This window comes from Protopterus annectens, chromosome 9.part0 (genome assembly GCF_019279795.1).
Source record: "Protopterus annectens isolate FY-2018-M chromosome 9.part0, PAN1.0, whole genome shotgun sequence".
NCBI lineage: Eukaryota > Metazoa > Chordata > Ceratodontiformes > Protopteridae > Protopterus > Protopterus annectens.
In genome coordinates this window covers 647,977,334-648,002,633 of record NC_056743.1, presented here as the reverse complement: position 1 = coordinate 648,002,633, position 25,300 = coordinate 647,977,334, and the positions used below count along the sequence as shown (strand labels likewise).

At 44.2% G+C, this 25,300-nt stretch overlaps 1 protein-coding gene across 1 annotated transcript in view; it reads right to left on the bottom strand.

Annotated features, from left to right (window-relative positions):
* MSH5 (mutS homolog 5) overlaps positions 1–25,300 on the bottom strand; it is a 2,353,005-nt gene that overhangs the window by 2,145,100 nt on the left and 182,605 nt on the right. The window contains exon 9 of the mRNA XM_044083236.1: positions 2,611–2,654. Within this exon, the coding sequence (XP_043939171.1) occupies positions 2,611–2,654 (44 nt within the window). The remainder of the gene's footprint in view (positions 1–2,610; positions 2,655–25,300) is intronic.

Here is a 25,300-nt window from a genome sequence, read left to right as displayed (position 1 = left end):
TATGGGGAAATGATGAATCCTCTTTATTGAGGTTCATAAAATATCTAAATACGAGTAGTACTTTTTTACGGTTCACACAAGTTCTCATACAAGTATTGAGTTTTTAGATGTCAACATCTCTATTAGTAGTGAAGGTGTTTTCAGCACAGAGTTGTATAGGAAATACTGCTATTGCCCACCTTTTTTTGCATAGGACTAGTATGCATCCTCAACATGTTTTTTTCTAGTGTAGTACATGGACAGACAGAGTAGCTAGACTGACATGCAGCAATGAAATACTTCATGGGAATCTAGAAACGCTCAAATCTGAGTTCATGGATTGTGAGTATGGTGAGAAGGCTGTATCTGAAAGCTATAAACAACACTATGAGGAAAAGGGGTGGTAGAGCTAAACCTTATTTTTCGAATAGTGAAAATGTATTTAGATCAAAACATAAGCATACAAAAGGGGTACCGTTGATTTTATTGTACAGCTCAGATATCAAGCACATTAGGAATGTTCTGTATAAAAATTGGCATATTTTGCACACAGATCAGTCTATTGTGGAAATAGTAGGTATACATCCAAGAGTGGTGTATAAAAACAAGAGTACACTCAAACAACTTTTATGCTATCCCAATAATAAGCAATTTCAACAGTCCCCATGTAGAGGTACTATGAGATGTAATGGTTGTAACTTTTGAGAGTTTATCAATGAGAGTGGGCATTTTGTACATCCTGATACCAAACGGGTATGGAAACAATGTGCAGGCTGATTGCAACACTAAAAACATTATTTATCTGGCTCAATGTACGACTTGTCCTAAATTTTATGTTGGAAAAACGAATAGAAGGCTTCGTGAACGAATAAGGGATCATGTCTATTGTACAAAGAAAGAATTATTGTATAGTGCTTTAGCAAAACATTCTGTGACACAAGGCCCAACACATTCCTTCTCATATCAGGTTCTACAAGTGATATATCATAATATAAGGCTAGGAGACATCTATGCCACTACTGATACAGCAGAAATGAAGTGGATATTCAGACTTGGTGCACATTTAGGCTTCGGTCTTAATGATACAGTATCCATTAAGCCAGCACTCAAGGCACGTAAGTTGCCGAAGAAGTGATTCTATAAGATTGTATTATTTCATTGTTTGTGTATTTTGTATTTTCGTTGTATTTTTTATATGTCTCTTTAAATTTTTATTGAGTTTTAACGATGCTGGGATTTCTATTGGTCCATTTGAATTTATATGGACTTATTTAATGTGGTTCTATCTGTGTAACATTGTCTGATGAAGCACCAAAGGGTGTGAAAGCACTTACAACTACAATAAACTGTTCTTGGTTTTATTTGCTAGTGTCTCCGTGTCTCTGCACAGCTCGTTTTGGGTTTTTCAGTTTTTAATCTAAATACTGTTAAAAGCTAGACAAACAGCTCAAACAAGTGGAAATATAAAATACGTTTGAATGTATAAAGATAAATATGTATAAATAAATATTTCTAAATTCATTCAACTAATAGAAAAGTTGTTATACAACCAAATTTCATCTTTGAAGAGCTTTCAATTTCAAAATACATTTTATCGAGCAGTATTCATTAAGCCCTGGTGGAACATGCGCATATGCTTTAATATGCCAAACGAGTTCCTGTTCTTCAAGTTTTAATTCCCAGGGCCCACCTCTAATGTTTCTAACTATTTGTTGTAATATTGTAAACTGGAAATTGTGTGGGGTGTTCTAAAGTGTGTCTAGCCAAAGCATTTGTGGTATTACTCCTACCAATTTGGTATTGGTGTTCATAAATTCTCTGCTTAAACATTCTTTCAGTTTTACCAATATAGTAGCTTTGGCAACATTGGCATAAAGCAGCATAAACTACTCCTGCTGTTTCACAGTTAAATTTTCCATTAATTGTGTAGATTTTATTACATATGCAAACTTTATTAGTTACTATAATGTGCTGGCACTGCTGATATCTCCCACACTTTCTCATCCCCCAGTTGTTGGGGCATTTTTAATTGTGCCTTTCAAACTAATCTTTAAAATGTAGGCCCCTTCTATAGGTAATATGTGGTTATCTCCCAATTTCATATTAATAGTGCTGTCCTCTGATATTATAGCCCAATTTTTATTCATAATATTCTTAATAGCATGTGCATCAATAAAGAAAGTAGTCAGAAAGCTTATTCTACTATCATAATTCCCAATACTATTCTCCCTATGCTCATCAGGAGGAGCATCACCTATTTTCTCCATAACCCCTGCACAAAATAGGTTTAAAATGGCCAGTAGTCCTTTTAGTAGCAACTTCAACAAATTAGAAGTTATGTACTCACCATAACGTTCCATCTGAGTAGGTGACTTCATTCGGATGCAACCTGTGGGTATCGGATCTGACCTCGGAAAATCTGAAGTAGGAGACTTCTATCTGCCTGCAAACTGTGAGACAGAGTCCCTAGCTACCTGAATCTTCCTCCAGAAACAATCCACCTTGTAATGAGAAATAAAAGTATGAGGCCCAAGTATGCAATTAGCAATCAGATTTAGGTGACTTGACTTTAGACTTTACTTTAGAGCAAATTTAAGCAAAGGAGACGAACGATGGATTGTCCTGAGGCACACCCTATCAGGGAAGAAAAGGAAAGAATTTTAAAATCAGCAGAGCTGCAGCTCAAAGGAGGGAGCAGTAAGGGCCTGCAGGACTAAAGACAAATCCAGAAATAGGTGCTGAAAAGGATCCACCGCTCTCTGCCCTGCCCATATAGAGAACCTCTTCCATTCTGCATTCCCAGAGGGTGAGAGATGAGATCCAAATTGGATCCAGTATCCATGGTGGATTGATTGAGGCCAGAATGGGGCAATGAGAATCATTCTGCTCCCAAACTGTTGGCTTTCTGCAGAAACCTCTGCATCAGAGGAAGGCTATGCACCAGAGCATCCCTCCTCGGGAACTCAGGGGGGAAAGAGCGAAGAAATTGCATTTGGATGCTTGAGGGAGAAGGGAAAACAAAAAGCAACATAGTTTTGCTCTCGAAAAAAAAAAATCTTCTCGCTACTTGAAGGTTTAGGACCCTGCTTGTTGATATACTAGACTACTGACATGTTGATGTGCGAATGTCAATGTGGGAAGAGGAAGCGTGGTGTGAGTGCTTTGCAACGCTAGAGCACGCCCTCATTTTCCAGGACATTTATATGCAATGAAGTCTCTAAGCCACCACAGAAGAGTCCTACACCACACGCTCTGCCATAATCAAGCGGGAGAGATGAACAAAGAGGAGACCACTGAACTTGAAGGCACCCTGGTGGGACCAAAGAGGGGAAGACCTGAGCTGTAGTGAACTAATTCCCAGCCCTGGCGAAAAAGCGGATCCCTCCTGGATCGCCTGTCCATCCAAGTAGTCACCGCATCCTTGATCCTTCTGGTCTATGGAGAGTCGATTCCTCCTCAGGGGGGGGGGGAGTATAGTGGCAGGGTGACCATCGGACTTTTTTGGTTGCCAGGTTCAGGTTCAAAGAAAAAATAAATTGGTCTTAAGTCCCCGTCTTCTTTGGCACCAAAAGAACCTGTGGAACATCTGGGAGGCTGAGATTTTGGGGGATGTGTGAAGGGGTATTGAATGGTCGAGAATATGAGTCGGCACCCAACTGTTCGTTGTTATGGACTCCTGGTCAGGTGCATCGTCCCCGCTCTGCCTCCCAGAGACGAGGCCAGTCAACGGGCCCCCTCAGGGGGCTGCATGGGTCTCTCTGGAGATAGGGGTTCTCTGACCAAAATTGCCAGGAGCCCCCCCCTCTGGGGCGACGCACTCCCTCGCCCCCTCCTCTGCGCGGGAGGAGGACTGGTTCCGAGACAGGTTGGACTGCTGCGACTTTCGAACCACATCTTCTTTAATCAGATCTCATCCTAAATGACATGCATACATGGACAAGCTCTCAAAGGAGAAGGTCGCTGAACTAAACACTCTCGCTTCAATTTCCGATCATGACGGGACTCCTTGCCCGAGGAGGAGGATGGAAGGGAGGACTCCTGGAGAATTCCCTCTTTGTGGCCAGCAGCCATCATCAGCTGGAGGAGAAAGGTCCACAGCTTTTGGGATAGGCTCATCAATGGTGTCGTCTTCTTCGCCGATGATAGATATAAGATCTACCAGGGGGTCAGCAGGAGGGGACACCAATTGGTAGAAGGGCCTACTCTTCAGCAGATGGATGGGGCTGCCCAACTGCAATGGGTGTGCGGGATGGAGTCTGGGCAGGGACCCGGGGTCCGGAGGTCTCGTATGGTGCCCAATGGATGACGCTGAAAGTTTAGGGGAGCCCTCGACAGCCCCCGACTTCCCCCCACGACCCCCACTGACGATCGGAGCGTCGGAGTCAAAACCGCCGGATCTGGAGGTCCGGATGCTGGAGGGGTCGGGGTGCTCCGTCCTGGGCCGGAGACCAGACACACCAGTTCGCCCTCGCGGAGGTGAGGTCGGGTCCGGCACCGGCACTCAGGATGGGACGGATCCGGAGTGCGCCACCAATACCCACCACCCAATCCCGATCACCGATCGATCGACGCACGAAAAACTCCGGAACCCGCCCCCGGGGGTCGAGAAGGAGAGCTACCATGGGAAAAGACGTGTCATGGGTCGGAGAAAGTTAAAGCGGCACCCTATTTGCATTTGGGCCTGGATGAATTTCCCTGCAGAACAATCCATATCAATTTCGCCATCGAAAAAGTTGTATCGCCCAGAGGGAGGCCACCGGGCGCCTCTAGAGAAACGCCTCGCGACCTCTGAGTGCTAGCTTGATCCCTCGGGCCTCCTGGAGAACCGAGGGGGAGGGAGCCAGGAGGAGGAAAAGCTAGAAGAAGGCGAGGAGGAGCTTAAAGGAGAGGAAGCGAGCGCTTCGCTGGAAGCCGTGGTGCTTCTCCCCTGTGCCTCCTTCTGTCTTCTCCTCCTGTGCCCTTCCTCCCGCATCCTAAGGAGGTTGAGTCCCAGCCGAGGGGAGAACTGGAGTCAGAGGGTTGCTGACTGAGGGGTAGAGGTCGGCAGTATGGAGGGTAAAGACCCGCCCAGGAAGAAGTATCCGGGACCTCCTGACCCTAGGCCCGGGCCCGAACCCCACAAATGCAGGCCAAATCCAGAAGACAGGTGGAACACCCAAGAGATGCATCCAGTCAGGAAGTGTGGCCATCCTGCTGGACAGCTTAGGCCACACTGCACATTGAAAAGACACAGCCTTAGGGACCTCAGACATAACACCTAAGGCCTAAACACTACACAAACACACACAAAACCCGGTGAAATTTAACTAAAGGAGGGAGGAAAGCCTTAACCACACACAACACTAACTATTTTTAAACAAAACTGTCAGAAAACCAACCACCACAAAAAAACCAGCTCAGGGAGAATTCATGTTTCTGCGTTGCCGAAAAAGCAAAATCTGGGGTCAGTCAGGGTGGGCAAGGGTTATGGGTAAGCTTCAGATCAATTGTTGCAAAAGCTGTTCTGTTTAGTCCCTTTCATGAAACATGGCTTTCAATGTGTTACATTCAAACAGAAAGTCAGTCTCTGATGAGACCATTCTGGCTGCCTTAACCAGTTGGCCCTTGATAACCGCCCTTTTCTGGTGGAATAGGTGGCTACTAAAGTGTAGAAAAGTGTTTTGAGTAAGCAGTTTTCCTGAAAATACTAGCTTTAAATCTATTGTTGGATCTATCTTTAGATAGTGACACGTCCAGAAAATTAATGGAGTCTGTGTTAAACTCGAAAGTGAAAATCAAGGAAGTCTGTGAATTTGGAGATTTCATTAATAAAAGTTATTAATTAATCTAGACTTCCTTTCCACATAAAAATGTCATCCTGATATCTAGTGTACCATTTCACATTTCCTTAAAAATGGGGTTCTGAAATAGGAATTGTCTTTCCCAAAATGCCATGACTGAATTTGCAAAACTGCCCATGGCTACCCCAGTTTTTTGCAAAAAAATATCCTTTGTCAAAAACAAAGTTGGGCCCTGGGAATTAAAACTTGAACAGGAACTTGTTTGGCAAATTAAAACATATGCACATGTTCCACCAGGGCTTAATGAATACTGCTCGATAAAATATATTTTGAAATTGAAAGCTCTTCAAAGATGAAATTTAGTTGTACAACAACTTTTCTATTAGTTGAATTAATTTATAAATATTTATACATATTTATCTTTATACATTCATACGAAATTTATATTTCCACTTGTTTGAGCTGTTTAAGTTGTTATCTAGCATTTAACAGTATTTAGATTAACTTATACACATAAGAAAATTAAGTAATAAGACTGATGTGTTGTGGTTTTAAAACTGTCGCTGATTTTTAAACAAAAGCATATTTATTCACATATACATTTTACCTTGTATAACACTGGCTCTTTACATTTAAGTTATGTTAATTGGTTTTATAATTAATTATCGCATCTTAATTGATAGTTTTAATTTAACTGAGTTAGGGTTTCTTTGAAGTTGTACATGTATTTTCTGAACGAAAGCGCCAGCAATAAACTGGTTAGAATTCTACAGCTTGTTGCCTAGTTTTGTTTTTGGTTACAAGTTTATTTTTTAAAACCCGACTTGGAATGTTTGCCCTTATCATCCACCATAACTACTTTAAAACACACAAACCAGATATTAAGATACTAGGCTCTAAACACACACACGAGCCCGAGATAAAGTATCCAAAAGCTCTATACAACTAGAAAAAGGGCTGTTTATAACTACTAGAAAAGCTATTTAAACACACACTAACAGATAACTAGGCCAAAACACACGAGGCCAAAAATTTAGAGTAATATTTTGAACACACAGAAAGGAGAACTTCAAGGAAGCTATCAAACCTAACTATCCTAAGTCACAAATTTAGTAAAAATATGTAACAAACTGCTAAATAGAAAACGTTTTTAAATTATACTGGCCCTGAGCTTGCACTGGAACCTCCGATCAGATGCTGCGGCAAACTAGAACTGAGGTAATTCACAGTGCATCATGGGACAGGGGCTTGACCTCGAGCTACTGGAACACCTCGAGCTTTGCATGTGGCCGTACCGGAGCCGATGGATCGGCTCCAAACCCATCAGTTAAGAATGAACGTTGAGACTGAACAACCACATTGTATATTTTTATATACTCAGTACAGAAAAACTATATCTGGAGCTCAACATCAAGGACAATGATGTTCCTCTAACAGCTCATTCTTCCATAAGTTTGTGAACAGAAAGGATGGGGGTTGGTGGATGGGGAGTTGGGGAAGAATGAAAATGGACATCACAGATGGAACGTTATGCTAAGTACATAACTTCTTTATCTGATGTCAATTTTCATTCTATCCTCAACTGATGGGACAGAATCCCCAGCTACCTATAATCCTGGGAGGACTCTTAGGAAGGATATACCTGAGCACGGTTGAACCAAATGATTCTCTACCCATGGAGACCAGATCCAACTTGTAATGAGTAATAAAAGTATGGGGAGTAGCCCAAGTTGCTGCTGCACATATGTTGTCCATGGATGCTCTGGAAAGAAAAACTGAAGTTGCCATGGACCTAGTTGAACGAGCTTGTACCTGTTGCGGTAAGGTAATACCCAATTTGCTATACACAAATGAAATAAATCCAGCCATCTGGCTAAAGTTGCCTTTGTTACTGGTTTGCCCAGTTTCATTTCTGCAAAGGAAACAACTGGTCTGTTTTCCTGATGTCTTCTGTTCTATGCAGCTAAAACATAATTGTCTGTGAACATCCAATAAATGTAACATGTATTCACCTTTTGTTTGCAAATTTAGGGAAGACTACTGGCAAATTAATGGACTGAATGATATTACATTCTGACACCACCTTGAGAAGGAAGGAGGCATTAGTTTGTAGCATCACTATCTTTGTGAAAGATAGAGTCTGGAGGCTTTGAAGATGAGGCTTGAATCTCGGAAATTCTTCTAGAAGAGGTAATAGCTACTAGAAAATGGTTTTCCATGTAAGATACTTAAGGTCACATTTAGCTGCTGGTTCAAAGGAGGAATGCATCAGAGCTTGCAGTACCAAACAGATCCCATGGGGGAGTAGGGTTCTTAAAAGGTGGTCTCAAAAGTAGCATGCCTCAAGAGAGCTCAGCACAATTTGAGAGAGGCTACTAAAGAACTGTCTAATCCAATATGAAAATTTGATTTAGCTGCTAACTGAACTTTAATGGCTGAGGAACTAACTCATTTAAAAAGTAAGGCTAAAAACTCAAGCATGTTGTGTATAGGAGCAGAAAAAGGCTCAGCATGATTTTGTTGTGCCCAGTAAACAAATCTTTTCCATTTATCTTGTAAAGGTTTATTTTATAGGAAGATAAAAGAATATGTTCGGGCAGGGGATCAGAGCATTGGAAAATCCAGGCCATGATCCTGAGATATGAAATGTCGGGATAGATCATTCCTATCAGGTGAGACATGAGGTCTGGCGTCAGATCCAGGATCCAAGGTTTATGAAGTGAGTGAGGCCAAAAGAAAGGAAACTGAATCTGTCAAGGTCAGTATGATGCAATAAGGATGACTCTGCTCTTCAACCGGACAGCTTTCTGTAGAAATTTTGGAATTAATGGGATTGGTGGGTAGGAATATAGTAGACTGGGGGGGGGGGGGGTCGTGAACTAGAGCATCCCTCTGTGATTCCCTCAGTGGGTAACTAGGGCAAAGTAGCTGCTACTCTAGTTGTTTAGAGGAGAAGCACAAAGATAACAGCAAGGCTGGCCCCATTAACAAATAAAAAAAATCATTTTCCTCACTTTCCTGTTGAAAGACCACTCATGAGGTAGAAGAATGCACCTGCTCAGTTTGTCTATCACACTGGACTTCCCCCAGAATGTGCATTGCTATCAGAAAGTGGTTGGATGAGATCACCCATTGCCTAGCTCTGACTTAATCAACTGGTGTTATCGCCTCTGACACTGATCCGAGAGCTTGAAGAACCAAGTAGGTTGAAATCTTGGCACTGCAGATTATTTTTCCTGACCTGTGACTTTATAGTTTGAACCCTTGAGGAAGGTAGTGAAGCTATCATTGACTTTGTGTTTAAAATTGCTCCTATGGATTCCAAATTTTGGGTTGCTTCCAGCTGAGACTTGCAGCTTATGGTTATTCCCAGATAAGAACAAATCTGAAGAACCTGATCTCTTGCCCATATCAAATGACACCTAGTTTGGGCAGTAATGAGACAGTCATCTAGATATGGAGACACCCAGAATCCCTGCAGTCTCAAGTGAGCTGCTGCTACTACTGCCATACATTTGGTGAATATGGGGACTGCGGTGAAACCAAAGGGCAGAACTCTGAACTGGTAATAACTGGCTCTCAGCTAGAAGTGCAAATACCTTTTGGATAGTCTGTTCATCTTTATGTGATAGGATGCATCCTGAAGGTCTATCGAGCACATTAGACCTTCCTTACCTAGAAAAGGGAGAATGGACTGAAATGTGACCATCTGAAACTTGGTATGTTGAACTGACTTGTTCAAGTTGTGTTCAAGTTGTTCAGATGCAAAACTGGTCTCCAGTCTAAAAAGAACGTTGAGTAAGTTCTGGATTCTATCTGGTCTGGTGGGACCTCTTGGATGACTTTTTCTAGCAGCTTTTGCATTAGAATTTCTGCTTCTTCCCTCTGATTGGGTGGAACACCGGAGATTTAACTTGATACTAGAGGTGGAAGGGAAAAGGGTATTTTATACCCTCTAGAAATAATCCTCTGTACCCATGTATCTTATGTCTAGCCAGGCTCTCTGGTGCAAGGATAATCAACCCCCCTATTGCTTCCAGAGGTGGACACAATCAGGCCTCCATTTAGGAGAGCTGGAGAATCTATCCAAGAAAGAATCTCTGGACCCCTGGTTTTGTGCGCCTCTTCTAATGCGGGGGTGGCATCAACCATCGGCGTCCCCTGCCTCTGGGGGAACTTTTTCCACGCATGTCCTGGAAAGGATCCTGGGATTTCCTGAACCACATCTTTCGACCACCTCATTAATTCCTTGAAAATCTCAGAGGGGTTGAAAAACATACGCCCACTGCAGACAGGATCTTTCCATCCTTCTCACACCTAGATAACATGTCCTTCACTTTGGGGCCAAACAAAAATGCGCTGTCAAAAGGAGCACTGACGAATGAAGACTTGAAGGGCTCCACAAAATCACATAAGCACATTTTGGCACGTCTCCCGATGGAAATGCCTGAACTCACTGCCCTTGAGGTTCCCCTTCAGCTACATGGGAAATGAGCTTCACTGATGAATTCAACATAGATTGCAGGGTAGCCAGCTGAAAAGTCAGATGATTGGACCTCTGCAGAAATAGATCCTGAGACGGTATTTGACAATTCCTTAACCCAATTCCTCTGTAGCCTTGTAAATTGTGCCAAATAGTGTAGCGACTTTAAGGCGAAGGTTTCTAAAGCATAGACATGCTTCCCAAACCTGTCCATTGCCCTAGACTCCTTGTTAGGGGGATGAACAGTGGAACACTCTTCAGCAAGTTCCTGATGACATGATCATTGCATCAATGGGCACCCCTTTACCCCAAAACTGCTTATCTGATGATGGTGCCATTATCTTGTTCAGTCTCTTGCATATGGGTTCAACTGTGTCAGGTTCCTCCCATGCCTACTGAGAGACCAATTCAATAATCTTGTTGGTGGGCAGAGTAACCCAAGAGGTAGACAGGCCAGTACCAAAAGCTGCCAAGAATACAGATTCCTCGAATGAAAGATTGCTGGGCATCCAACCACCTCTGTTTTAAAATCTCATGGGTGTCTCCAAATGAGACATTTTCAGGAAGTGACTGTAGAGATCCTTCACCTTCATCAAACTCCATAGCCTCCATGACTTCAGTCTTGAGGAGAGTCCAAGTGCTTCCTTTTGCAATTCTTCTGTAGAACCTCCTCAGTGGGATGCTCTGGGAAGGTATCAGAAGAAACTAATACTCTGCTGGGAAGCCTGGGGTTCTTGGACTGGCTGTTCCTGTGGTAAATAATGATGAGGCTCCAAGCACAGACATCAAGGTAGAATGGTTGAAGATCTGAGGGGGTTGGATCAATCCATTCTGCCAGGGCAGAAAAAAACCCTCTCCACAGCTTTGAAGGCAGACCACTCTGGAGAAAGAGAAGACCTCAGCTCTGAAAAGACAAGCTTTTGGACCATCTTCCCTCACTCTGTAAGCAATCTCCCACAGGTGGCAGCCAGAGCTGGGCTCCGACATCTTTAGAGTCAACTCAGACACCTTTGATCAGAGAGGGAAGCTTCAGCACAGAGTGCCCTCTAAATATGACTTAACCAGAGCACTCTAGTAAACTTAAGATCTGAAAAAATTGCTATCTTTGGAGCGAGCAAGACAGAGCCAGAAGGCTCGGATCTAGGGACTCTGTAACAGATGACACAATCACAAGAGGAATTTGTACTTTGGGTGTAGTCGAAGAATGGACCTCCTGACCTGAAGGGGTAGGAGCCGATAAAACACTAGTCTGACTTGGTGCTGAAAGGATCTTCTTCACCACTCTTTCCACATCTTCCTCCATCAAACCTCTGGAAGAACAAGTGGAAACAATAGAGGGGGACCTGGGGTAGGTGATCATCTAAAAAAGGAAGAGGGCACTCTTAAAGGCACTGAATCCGTGGACGGCAAGCATCTTGTCCTGGGTAGATAAATATAAAGCTTGAGGCGGTTGGATATGATCGACAGATCCAAGGTTGTCACCTTTTTTTTTTCTTTTTCAGATCAGGGGGTGAGGAACTCTTGGGATCTGACCAGATTTAACTTATGCCTTACCCTTGACAGCTCCAAAACAGGGCAGGATGAGGTGGATGGTTTTGACACTACTTTTGGGGGACTCTGCCCCAGATATTGCCTCTCCAAAAGCAGATGGTAATAAACCTTTCAGTACAAGTTTATTCTTTCTTTCTCCCAAAGCCCTGGGATTGAAGCAGTGGCAGACTATCTTCCTGAAGATGTAAAGGCCCAAGGCAGTAAACATACAATGTGGGCATCAGACATTGGTGGTTTGTACCCACACTCTTTTTAAACCCAGCGGGGCCTTTTTATGCCATACCACCAAACTATATAGGAAGGAAACTTAAGAACAGGATTTTTTGGAAGAAATATGGGAGAAGGAAAACCTACCAGCGATGGTAAAAAAAAGAGCTACATTAAGTGTAAAGGAAATTACTAACTATAGTAATTTAAGTATGTAAATACAAAAGGCAAAGATAAGGAAATAAGAAGTTATGTACCTACCATAACGTTCCATGTTAGTTGTCTTCTTCTCGCCTTCTTTCTTGCTGGTTGGGTTCGGAGCCGACCCTCGGCTCCGACTCGGCCATTTTCTAAAGCTCGAGAGCTACTTACTGGCTCGAGGCCTCCCTATATCCCGCAATGTCTGGCGGTAGACCCCCAGATCTCGTTTGGAAGACCTAACACCAAAATAATACAAGAGGACAACTGTCCCAAAAGTAAGACTTCAGCTAGAGGGCTGAAGAAAAAGGTAGAGGACATAAAACGGTAAAGACTCAGCCAATGACAAGACTCGTAGGAAGACTCTTCTCGGTCCATCTAGGCTAGGGGGATGGAGGGTGGGATGCAAGAAAGAAGGCGAGAAGAAGACAACTAACATGGACCGTTATGGTAGGTACATAACTTCTTAATGTTAAGTGGTCTCTCTCGCCTTCATTCTTGCTGGTTCGGACAGCGTCCCTAGCACTTTAGTACTGGGTGGCTCATCGGAACAGACTCGAGCACAGTGGAACCAAAATCAGCTCTACTCCTAGAGGCCACATGCAATTTATAATGTGAAATGAAGGTATGAGGGATGGCCCATGTGGCCGCCACACAAATGGCTTCCATTGGTAGTCTTGCTTGAAAGGCTACAGACGTAGCTAAAGCCCTAGTAGAGTGGCCTTTAGGTTTAGCAGGGAGTTCTTTATGTCTCAACTGATAAATAAGGGTAATAGAGGACAACCACCTGGAAAAGGTTACTTTAGACACTGGTCGACCCTGCTTACCCTCCACATAGGACAGGAAGAGTTGGTCTGATTTCCTTATTTGCTCAGTCCTATGCAAATAGAAACGTAATTGCCTATGAACGTCCAACTGGTGTAATTTGTGTTCAGCTTTGTTGGAATAATTTGGAAAAAAGACTGGCAGATCGATGGATTGATTCAAATTGTTCTCGGAGGGGACCTTAGGAAGGAACGAAGGAATAGTCCTGAGTGAAACTCTATCCTTATGGAAAACTATATAAGGAGGACGAACACAAAAGGCTTGAAGTTCAGAAACCCTTCTTGCTGAAGTAATGGCCACCAAAAAGAAGTTTTTCCAAGTAAGCAATTTCAAGGAACAGGAAGCTGCCGGTTCAAAGGGAGGAAGTATCAAGGAAGCTAGGATCAAATTCAAGTCCCACGGAGGCGAGGGATCTCTCACTGGAGGCCTGAGCAAGACTGTTCCTTTCAGAAAGGCTTTGCAAAGCTTATGGGACATGATGCTTGTTTCTGACAGGCCCGTATGGAAATTAGAGATTGCCGCTAACTGAACTCTAATGGTGGCCAACAAGGAGCCTGCTTGAAAAAGTTCTGCTAAGAAGTCCAGAACGTTATGGACAGGGGCCGTGAAGGGATCTATATTTCTAGCCTCTGCCCAGAAAGAGAAACGTTTCCACTTACTAGCATAAGTCTTCCTGGTTGTAGGTTTGTGCGAGGAAAGGATAATCTCACGCACTGAATTGGAAATACTGGGAAGCCTGGCTAAGGTTGAAAGTGGAGCAACCAAGCAGTGAGGTTGAGAGAATGAAGAGACTGATGCAGCCTGCCCGACTGATGGATCAGGAGGTCCGGAACTGGGTCCAGATTCCAAGGCTGCTCTAGAAGGTGACGATGCAGGAATGGGAACCAGATTTGTTGAGGCCAGTAGGGGGCAATGAGGATCATCCTGCAACCCAGCATAGTAGCTTTCTGAATTAGTTTGGGAATTAGTGGAAAGGGTGGGAATGCATACAGAAGTCCCTGGGGCCAATCGTGAACTAGAGCGTCTCTGGGGGAGTGTCCTGGAAGAGGGAAGAGAGTGAAGAAACTGTTGCACTTGCTATTGAGAGGAGTTGCGTAAAGGTCGCAGCAAGGCTGACCCCATTTGTGGAAGATTCTGTCCGCTACTGTCCGGTTGAGAGACCACTCGTGAGGCATGAGAATAGCTCTGCTTAGCCTGTCCGCAATGACGTTGAACTTCCCAGGGATGTGCGTTGCCATCAGAAAACATTGAGAGGAGATCGCCCACTGCCATAGTCTTAGTGCTTCTCGACATAAGGGATATGACTTGGTTCCGCCCTGCTTGTTTATGTACCACACTACAGACATATTGTCTGTCTGAACTGCAATGGTCCCAGTGGGTAGAGAGTTTTGAAGAGCTTGCAACGCTAAAAGCACCACCCTCATCTCCAAGACGTTTATGTACAAGTGGTACTTGTGGGGTTGCCAGGTGCCCAGGACAGTCCTGCCCTGAAAATGCCCCCCAACCTGATCAGGGAGGCATCCGTGGTCACTGTGGCAACTGGAGGATGAAGGACAAATGGTCTGCCCTGGGGTACTGATGGAGAGACCATCCACCAAACCAAGTGGTCTTTGCATGACTATGTGATTATTATCGTGAGACAAAGGAAGTTGTTGAAAGGACCATTGGGTGAAAAGCATCCACTGGAGAATCCTCATGTGAAAACGAGCCAGGAGAACTAATATGATCGCTGCTGCCATGAGACCTAAGGTTTTTAGGACGAATCTGGCCTGAATCTTTCTGCATCCTAATAATACCTGTACATGTCGGCGAATGTCTGCCACTCTGTCTACTGGAAGCCTTGCAGACAGATCTTTTGTATTTAATCTTGCACCTATAAAGGTTAAGGACTGACAAGGTGACAATGCAGACTTTTGAAATTTATTGAGATACCGAGGTTGGAGCATGTTTGGATGGTATAATCCCTGGCTCTTAGCAATTGATGTCTGGTGGTAACAGTAAGGAGCCAGTCGTCTAGATATGGAAACACCTGGAATCCTTGCCGTCTGAGGTGAGCGGTAACCACTGCCATGCATTTGGTGAACACCCTGGGGGCTGTGGTGAGACCAAAGGGCAGGGCTCTGAACTGGTAATGACTGGCTCCCAGCCAGAAGCGGAGAAACCTTCTGGAACGCCTGTCCATTTTGATGTGGTAGTAAGCATCCTGAAGATCTATAGAGCACATCCAATTGTCCTGACCCAAAAAGGGTACAATGGACTGAAGAGTGACCATCCGGAACTTCGTTCTTTGAACAGACTTGTTTAGTCTGCTGAGATCCAAAATGGGTCTCCAGTCCCCTGTCTTTTTTGGTACCAAAAAGAACTTTGAGTAAATTCCGGATCCTTGCTGGTCTGCTGGGACTTGTTGGATGGCCGTTCTTTTTAGCAGTCTTGCAATTTCTTGTACTGCCTGTTCCCTTAGACTGGGTGGAACATCTGGGATGGGGTTGTTTGATTTTAAGGGAGTGTTGACAAACAGGATTTTGTAACCTCCGGATATGATAGACTGTACCCTCGAGTGATGAGACGCCAGGTTTCTGGGTACAGAGACAACCTTCCCCCGACTGCCTCCGAAGGTGGACAGCCGGGCAGCTCCTCAGGGGTGCTGGAAGGGCTTGTCAGATAAAGATTCTCTGCTGCCCTGATTCTGCAGACCCCCCCCCCTGCCCTGCAGGCGGTGTCTATTGTTGTTCCCTCCTCTGCATCTGGAGGGAAACTTGCCACGTGTGTCAGGCACGGCTCCCTGGGGTTTCCGGAACCACATCTTCCCACTCTTCTGACCCTTAGGGTATGGTCTAGAGGGAGTGGAAAAATGGACTCCAATGGCAGAGAGAGTCTTGCCTTCCTGCTCACACCTGGTAAGTGTATCTTTCACCTGAGGTCCAAACAGAGCCGAACCATCAAAATGGGTGTTGGTGAAAGACACCTTGAAGGGATCAGCGAAGTTACATAACCGCATCCAGGCATACCTTCTCAAAGCCATGCCTGTGCCTGTGGCTCTACTCGCCCCATCAGCCGCATACGAAATGAGCCACATGGAGGAGTTAACGATAGAATTAAGAGTCGCCAGCTGGGAGTTTATCTTGTCTTGAGCCCCCGCAGCTGATGGATCTTGCAGGGTATCTCCTAGCTCCTTGAGGAGATCCCTCTGAAGACGGGTGAAGTGGTACAAATAATTCAGCGACCACATGGCGAAGGTCGCTGAGGAAAACATCCGCTTCCCATATCTATCCATCGTCCTAGACTCTCTATTAGGGGGATGGACAGGTACAGAAGTGTCAGCCAACTCCTTTTTCGTGGCAGCTGCTACCACCATGGCATCAACGGGGACACCCTTTGTCAGAAACTGTTGATCTTGGGGGGCCGTGATAAACTTAGTGGGCCTGCGAGGGGTTGGTTCCAGTGTGTCCGGAGCTGACCACGCCTTCCGAGCCACCACTTCCATTAATGGATCGAAAGGCGGAGACACCCAGGAGGTGGAGGGACGAGAACCAAATGCATCCAAGTATACCGACTCGTCCTCAGAAGGGTTAAGGGCAGACCAGTTCCCCCTCTGCTTAAGGATCTCAAGGATGTCTGAGAAAGAGACATCTTCAGAGGGGGATCTTGGGGACCCTTCCGAATCCTCCAAGTCAGTATCTGACGTGACTGACTCTGGGGAGTCAACATGTTTCCTCTTACATTTCCTCTTTCGAGGGGGCTCCTCTGAAATCTCAGGGGAGGCCTCGTAAGACGAAGATACACCCAGTGGGGTGACCTGGAGCATTTGATCCCCTCACTTGGGGTCAAGAGGAGGGGCAGAGACCGAAGCAGGCACCCTGGGGGAGGAGCTGAAGGGGCTGATCGAGGTGCAGACTCAGAAGTCAGCACGCTCCTCATGACCTCGAAGGCACCCCTGTCCGGCACAGAAGAGGATCCCCACTCTGAGGAGACTGGAATCCTCTCCGGCACCGAAAGGGACGGCTCCGAGGCCGATGTAGGAATTGAGCTTACCTGCGCCGAGGCTCCGAGAGGGAGAACGGTGTCGGACAAGGGTCTGATGCCACTCGCCCCCTCGGAGCTGACGAGGGAGTCTCGGCGCCCAGATCCCTCCAAGGACAGAACCATTGAAGAAATCGGAGCAGACAAAGGAGCCGAAAGGGGAAGCATCGGCGCTGACATTTCCAGGATCCGAGCCCCAACAAGCTCCGGCTCCGAACTGACAGGAGGAGTCGGAGGAGGAACTACTTCAGAAAAGGGAGCAGCCACAGCCTGATGAGGAGAACTAGTTAACATTTTAGCCAGGGCCTGCGATTTGAGGAGTCTACTAACCACTCTCTCCAAGTCATGATCGGACAGCCTCGAGGACAGAGAAGAGTGGGACCTATGGCTCCGTTCAGACTGTAGCAAAGGTGATCCCGGAGCAGAGCGAATAGACTCCAGGGATGGCGATCTGGATCGCTTAAATCTCCCTGATGGCTCCAAAGAAGCAAGGCACACACGGTGGACTGTGGTGCACGGTCCAAACCAATAAATGCAAAACCAAGAGGGACCAGCACACACGACAGCAGAAATAAGATACAAATTGAATTTTATTTGGAGGTAGCTAAAAAGCTGCCTACCATAAACAATAACAGACCGGTTTCGGCTGGTAAAGCCTTTATCAATGTTATATATACTGTTTCAAAAAAGTTGATTTACAAAACACCATCACATCCTGGTACTCTTTATATTCACTTGATTTAAAGTGGTATACTCCTGATACAAATTAACTTGTTAATTTGAACACAGTCAAAGCTTGGAACATATAAAAAACTTCCATATAATACATTTTGTTAAATTTAATCAGACATGAAAATCTGAGATCCTTGAAATAATTTAAATTAATCATTGGTTGCAGAAATGCAAATACCTTATATTATACAAAGCCATAAAGTAGCTTGTATTTTATCCAGGGCTTAGTTAAAAGTCTGAAAGTATAAGATATAATATATTATACTATGTAGTTTGAGCCCAACTTGACTGACCACATGTACCTTGAGATCTATCTTAATATCAGGGGGCACAAATATCTATAGCCAACACTGAATGTGTACAGTATTTATAAAATAATATTATTGCCTGGAAGTACCTTCATGTACTTCATATTCATTCAATCCTGGTTTGAAAAAAGCACCAAGATTTGTGATCCACTTACTTTCCATGTTGTTTAGTCTGGTATGCCATCCCATCTTAAAATTCCTGTGAAGTTGGATTTTGTCTATAATGACAAACCTGTCTATAATGACAAACCTGAAGGAGGCACCTGTGTGATTTTTGCCACGTTTGTATAAAGCATTTGTTATTCGTCTATTTCTTATGGAACTAAGATGTTCACCAATTCTTATTCTAATGGGTCTAGAGGTCTGACCAACATAAAAGGCAGAACAAGTACAGTGGGCCAAATAAATAACCCAATCAGAGCTGCAATTTGCAAAAATGTTAATGTTGTAGACCTTAGAAGTGTTTTTGCTAGTGAATTCTTTGGTTTTACAGATGTGCTGATAGTGCATGTCAGCACATCTGTAAATGGATTGCCCATACATGTCAGAGTGCCTCCTTGGCCCTCTTCAAAAGGAACCTTGACAACTGGATGCGAGATAGAAAATTCACCCTAGGGATCACGTCAGGGGTCAAGGGAAGAAAATACTGTGGGAAGAAATATCCAGGGAATTGTTATGGCTATGCTTGTATAGGTCCTAGGGCCAATTGCCTAGTACCAACCTATGAAGGTATGGACTTCAGACCAAGTTGCTGCACAGATATTGTCCAGAGGTACTCTAGAAAAGGTGTCTTTTGAAATACTATTAATAAATCACTAGGTGGCAACAGACATCCAGGTACCACATTCTCACTGCTGATACCGGTGAAACTATGCAAGCCATGATATTCATTCTGCCTGTTGTCTATCCTTTTTTTTTTCCAGGTCAGTCTTTAAATAGTGACAAAATGTAAAGATTTACAGTGCCAAGTTCACTCGGTCATGGTGTAAGCCATTCTGTTATCTTCTCTCTTTCAGGATTTTAAAACAAATTGTAATACTGTAGCCTAATACCCTAACCTTTGAGTCAGTTACAGAATTAGTTTACTCACCGAGCCAACATTAGCTAAAAGACATTTTTTTAGCGCCACTTCTGCAGTCCTGGTGATTTCAGCCCACCCAAGATCACACCAGCTGGAACTGACCGCATCTCTAATCAGCCGAGTACTCTCCCCACCCCCAAATCAATAAAACGTACGCTGTACCTTGGCGCCATCTTTAAATCCCTCCTGCACTCCCAATCTATGGATCCTGCTTATTCCCTTGCGAGTATGCTCATCCAGTAAGTACATTTACTTAATGTAAATAATTGAATTGCTTTGTCTTTATTCACGCTATGTTTGCTGCAGATGATTACCCTTGTATCTGCTTACCTGTATTGTTTTAGTTAACTTGCAGATAGCTAGGTTTATGCACTTGGCATAATATACATGCTCAGTAACACCGAGGCAACTGTATACTACAGTGAATTAGTTAAGAAATTTGCCTGTTAGATACCAGTGTATAAACAGTAACACATGCAATGTCATATTTACTGCTAGTTATTTCAGTATTTCTTGATTGCTTCAATGCTTAATCACTGCATGCAAAAGAAGCGAGTTACATTGGTGTTGGTTTCTGAATGCAATAGGAATAAATGCATGTTAATAGCTGCTAGGAAACAGAAACCACTGCATATCTATTACCACTGTGTGCTGCTTAGTTCACTACGTTAAATGCTCTAACTGCAGGACAGTTTTCAGAACTGCTGAACATATTTTTTGTAGTAAATTAAACCAGGCATAAGCAGATAGTGGTCAGTTAACTAATTGATGCTAAAATAGTTATTTGCCATCGGCTACCTATGGCATTCTGGGTTTGCATTACAGTAGCTGAGCAGTGACACCAATTGCTGCCTCACTGTTTAATCCAAGTGTTTATCCAGGTTAGCATAGCCACTGTCCTCTCATATAACCTCCCATTGTGTTTACTCATGCAGTTTATCCCCTTGTTTATTACAGGCAGTCACTAAGCGTGTGGCACCCTCCCCCAGCTGCAGAAACATCCAACAAGTGACCTTCTCCTATACGGGCTTTACCTCCAGCAAACGTTTATCAGCCAGACCGATCTCAACAATTTAGGGCATAGTGTAGGTGCTTTCTTATAACTTATATTATATGAAGCAGCAGTAGCGTTGTCACCTCACAGCAAGAGATCCTCCCGTTCGATTCTCGGCTGGAGTGCCTTCTGTGTGGAGTCTTGCATGTCCTCCCCACGGTCAAGTAGTGTTCGAAAGGCGTGTGAATGGGTGTGCCTTCGTTGAAGGTTGGGCATCAGGCTGGCACCTCGGCACCATAAAAATAGACTGCCAATCATTAGCGGACTGGAGTTCCACTGTGGCGACCCCTAACCGGGAAAAGCCAAAAGAAAAACAACAACTGCTCTACTAGCTGAAGCACTGAAATAACTGTCAATTGCCTTATTTATTGCTGTAAAGTCGTTACAGGAGAGCACACTCATAAGACGACTCATAGGCTTAAGCACAATATCCTAGTTCTTCTCCCAGTGCCTTTTGAAATATTAAAGAACCACTAGGTGGCAGCAGACATCCAAGTACCACATTCTCACTGCTGACATCAGTGAAACGGTATAAGCCGTGCTATTAGGTTCATAGGTAGGTACTAGGCTATCTGCCCGAAGGCATTTATAAGCCTAGCCGGAATGTGTTGGCTTTCGCCGCCCCTTTAGATTAGTTCCCTGTGCCTCTGTCCAATAGAGCCATTGAAGTGATCCCTGGGGTAAACTTTGTTTCCTATCCGCTCGTCAAGGTTTCTCTTGAAGAGGGTTAGCGAGGAGCTCTGCCTAATGTAGACTGGAATCTTGTTCCAGAGCATGGGAAGTCTCTGGGACAGGAATCTATCCCTCCAGCACATCCTATTTATTGTTGTGGTGAGGTTTAGATCCCTGGAGCGTGTGGCTCGAGGGGATATGGTTTTCTTTAGGTGGAGCATGTCCATCAATTCTGGGTTGGACATGGCCTTGTATGTCAGACAGAGATCACCTCTGTGTAGGCGGTATGCAACAGAGTACATCTGGAGTTTCTTCATTCGAGCTGCATAGGGCATCTGCTTGAGGCCAGTGATCCTCTTGGTGAGGTGCTTCTGTGGTCTTTCCAGTTGTTGCAGGTGTCTTGTAAGGTACATCCCTAATGGGCTATTGTACTCTATGATGGGTCTGAGTGATGCATAGAGGGACCCAATGACCTCTTTCGATCTGGATGCAAACCCTTTTGTGATTAGGTGGGCCACATAGAAGGATTTTCTAACCACTTTTGCAATGTGATTATCAAAGGAGAGTTTACTATCTACTTGGGTCCCCAGATCCCTTATTAGGTCTTCCGTATTTAGTGGGCTACCACCTATGTGGTAGTTTGTGGGTACTTTTTTTTCCAAAGGGGATGACTATGCACTTTTTGGCATTTAGCTTGAGGCCATGGTCTTGACACCAGGTATCAGTCTCAGTGAGACCCTTTTGGAGGATGCCTGTGTCAGCCAGAGAGTCAATTATACACCCTAGTTTGCAGTAGTCTGTGAACTTGGTCAGCCATAGTCCTCCTGTGCTTGCCTGTACCTCGGAGAACTATATGCCGAACAGGAGGGGTCCTAGGACTGAGCCCTGGGGAACGCTACTTATATAACTGGTTTAGAGTCAGACCTAGCTCCAGCAACTCTGATCATTTGGGTTCTGTCTGTGAGCCAGTTGGCAACCCATCTCATGACGTAGGGGTTTATGTTCAGGCTGGTGAGCTTGCCTGTAATACCCGAGTGGAGAATGGTGCTGAAGGTCTTTCCGAGGTCTAGGTAGGCTGTGTGGACCATCTTTCCCTCGTCTACAGCCTTGGTAACTGTCTCAAAGAAGTCCACCAGGTTTAGGAGGCATGATCTGCCCTTAATGCCGAATTGGGTAGGGTCCAGTGTTTGAAGGTTTCCAATGTCTCTGTTAATGAGATCCATGATGATGCTCTCCATAGCTTTGCAGACCAAGCTATTCAGGCTTATAGGGCGATAGTTGCCGGGGTCAGTTGTGGCTCCACCTTTGTGGAGCGGAATAACCATTGCTGTGCGCCACTCTGTGGGCACATAGCCTGTGGAGAGGCTGAGTTTAAACAGTGTGTTTAGGTGAGGGGTTAGTTCATCTTTGAGCTCATGTAGGACACAGCCTGGGACGCCATCCAGTCCCATTGATGCTGTGTCTTTGGCTTTGGAGAGGGCTGTTTTAACCTGAGTGTCTGTGATTTCAGGGGCACTACATTCTTCTGGTATAGTTATGGGCCCTTTTGGGGGTAAGAGGGGGGTGAAGTTTGCACTGAACCTTTCTGCCAGGATGTTGGCTAAATCGGTCGGTTCAGTGTATTTTGTGCCATTCTGCACCAACTCCGAGCAGATCTGAGAATTGCCACTTAGATTCTTGACATAGCTAAAGAATGCCTTGTGGTTATCTTTGGAGTCCATGGCAATTTTTTTTTTCGAAGTTAGCCTTGGATGATTTTATGAGGGAATGTAGTTTCTTGCCGATACTGATCAGGGATGTCTTCCCTTCTTGGGATTTTACTCTTTTCTGTACTAGTTTCCTCCTTCTATTGTATAACTTGTTTATGGCAGGGGTCCACCAGACTGGTTTCCTCTTCTTGGAGGAGTGAGTCTTGGTTTTGTTTGGGATAGCACAATCCATGCATTCTTGTAGATGCCCGTAGAGTGCATTAGTAAAGATTTTGCAGCTTGGACAGCATTATCCTTTAGCATGGGGGCTTTGAAACTTCCCACCTCGGTCTTAAGTAATGTGAAGTTTGCTTTTGAAAAGTTTTTAACAGTGGTTTCTTTGACCAGGGGTGGTGGCAGAATGTGGATATCCAGAGTGATTAGTTTATGGTCAGATCTAACCAGCGAGGGGGTTGACCTCCGGTGTGGAACACCGGTCGCCCATGTTGATGACCAGGTCCAATATGTTGTCACCTCTGGTAGGGGTGCTCACCAGTTGATCCAGGACGTTTGAGTTTATAAATTCTAAGAAATGTTGGGCAAGGGAATTTGTACTTGAGTAGTTCTCCCAGTTAATGTTTGGGTAATTGAAATCACCCAATATCAGGGTGTTTGGTAGGACCTTTATGTTTCCCAGTGCTTCCAGGAATGTGGAGTGGTGGTCCTGGGACATGGTCCGTGATCTGTAGCAAGCTATAATTTGAACAGCAGTTTTGCCTGTTAGTTGCACGTGGATGATTTTTGAAGCATCGTGCTGTGCCACTAACCTGGAGGTGTGCATATCCTTGATGAATATGGATACTCCCCCACCTTTTGTATTTCAGTCCAAGTTTTGTGGCCGAAATGTATGGTATGAGTTGTAGCCTGGTAGTGCTGGGGTGCTCCCCGAAGCCTTAAACCAGGTTTCTGTTACTGCACATATATCGATTTTCTCCATAATGAGGAGTGCCTCGAGTGTTAATTTATACTTCTGGCACAGAGTAGCATTACCCTCAGTTTTTTGTTACTTGTGCTATTTATGGCAGTGGGTTTGTCTTTTGAGCCTTGCCTAAAAAAAGGCACTATGGGGGTGGCAAGAGCCTTGGTCAATATTCGAAAGCCTAAGGGTGACAAGGTGCAAGCAATATCTAGTGAAACATCGTGGCTTGTCGAGCATGTCACCCCAGGCTGACGGACATTGGATCCCCTATGAATGAAAGGGCCTTGTCCTTCTCTACAGTATAAGGGGGTCTCGGGCCAAGATTAGTGCTTGCTATGAGATTTGAGCAAGTGCCAGGATGAGAAGAGAATGGCTTGAGTGCTTAAGTTGAAAGTTTGTCTAGTTCCAAGGGAAAAATTGAAGAGTAGACTTTGTGGAGCCGAAAATACTTATACCCTAGTTACCCGGCGCATTGCGGGTTTTATAGCAGGAAAATTAAAGAGATAAAAATGAGCCCAAAATGGCCAATAAACTACTAATTTCTGGGCTGAAACCACGCTTCCAAAGACAGATAAGCTGCTCAAAGCTCCCTCTCGCACAGTGAACAGAGAAACTTCCTTCTATCCGAGTAAGGTATGGGCAAGCACAGAAACTTGTAACACAGCCCTGAATTCAGGACTAACCTGAAAACTGGACTATACTAGCTTAGAAAGGTGGGAAAACAAATATATATATATATTTTTAAGAAGATAAAGCAGATACACTTTAAATGCACAGAAATGGCCATCACACTTGAGTGTGTAGCCTACAACAGTTAAACAAGTAATTTAAACACAAACGACTTTGTTAAAAGTGCAGGCAGTAAAATAAGTGCAATATGTAGCTGAAACAAGCTTTTTAAAATCACAGAAACAATAGAAAAATCAGTGTTTTAGGCAGAATTAGCTAAAGGCAGCAAGAAAATGCAGAAAAATTATACTTAATCACTCCAAAGTCTCTCTTTTTGTCTCTCTGATGCTGTAGAACTATGCAGGGCACCAGGCAGGAGCTTGCTGAGCTGTATACTAACATTCTGCCTGCTGTCTATCCTTTTTCCCAGGTCACTCTTAAGTGGCGACAAAAAGTAAAGATTTACAGTTCAGAGTTCACTCTGCCATGGTGTAAGCTGTGCTATTATCTCTTCTCTCTCTCAGCATTTTAAAAGAAATTGTAATACTGAAGCCTAATGTTTTATTTTACATTTGGTGACTGGGAGTAGTCAGACTAAGCTACAAAATAGCCCTTTTTCAGCAGTGGCCCGGGGAGAAAATCTTCAGAAGCATTATACAATACCAAGTAAAAAACCATTACAGAGGCAATTACAATTTATGCTGATATATGCAGCATTATACAAGTTATAATTATTTAAAAGCAAAACATCAATACTGCAGGTAATGTGACAGACATTTGTACAGCCTTCTAACATATTCATACAGCCATGTAAGGTTAGTTCCATTTAAATATTAGTTATAGGAAGTGAAGAAGAGGGGAGGTATGAAGGAGTTAGGCTAAAGGATAGGAAAAGGAAGTTAGTCAGAGACTGATATGCAAGGACAAAGGAGGAAGAAAGTGGACAAATGGCGAGGACGTTTATGTATGGGTAGATAGATTATGGGGGATGGGTACAGTGGCAGGGCCAGAAAACTTTTAGTTGCTCCTTTACAGTCAATTTAAATATTTTGGGTTAAATTAGTCTAATTTGAA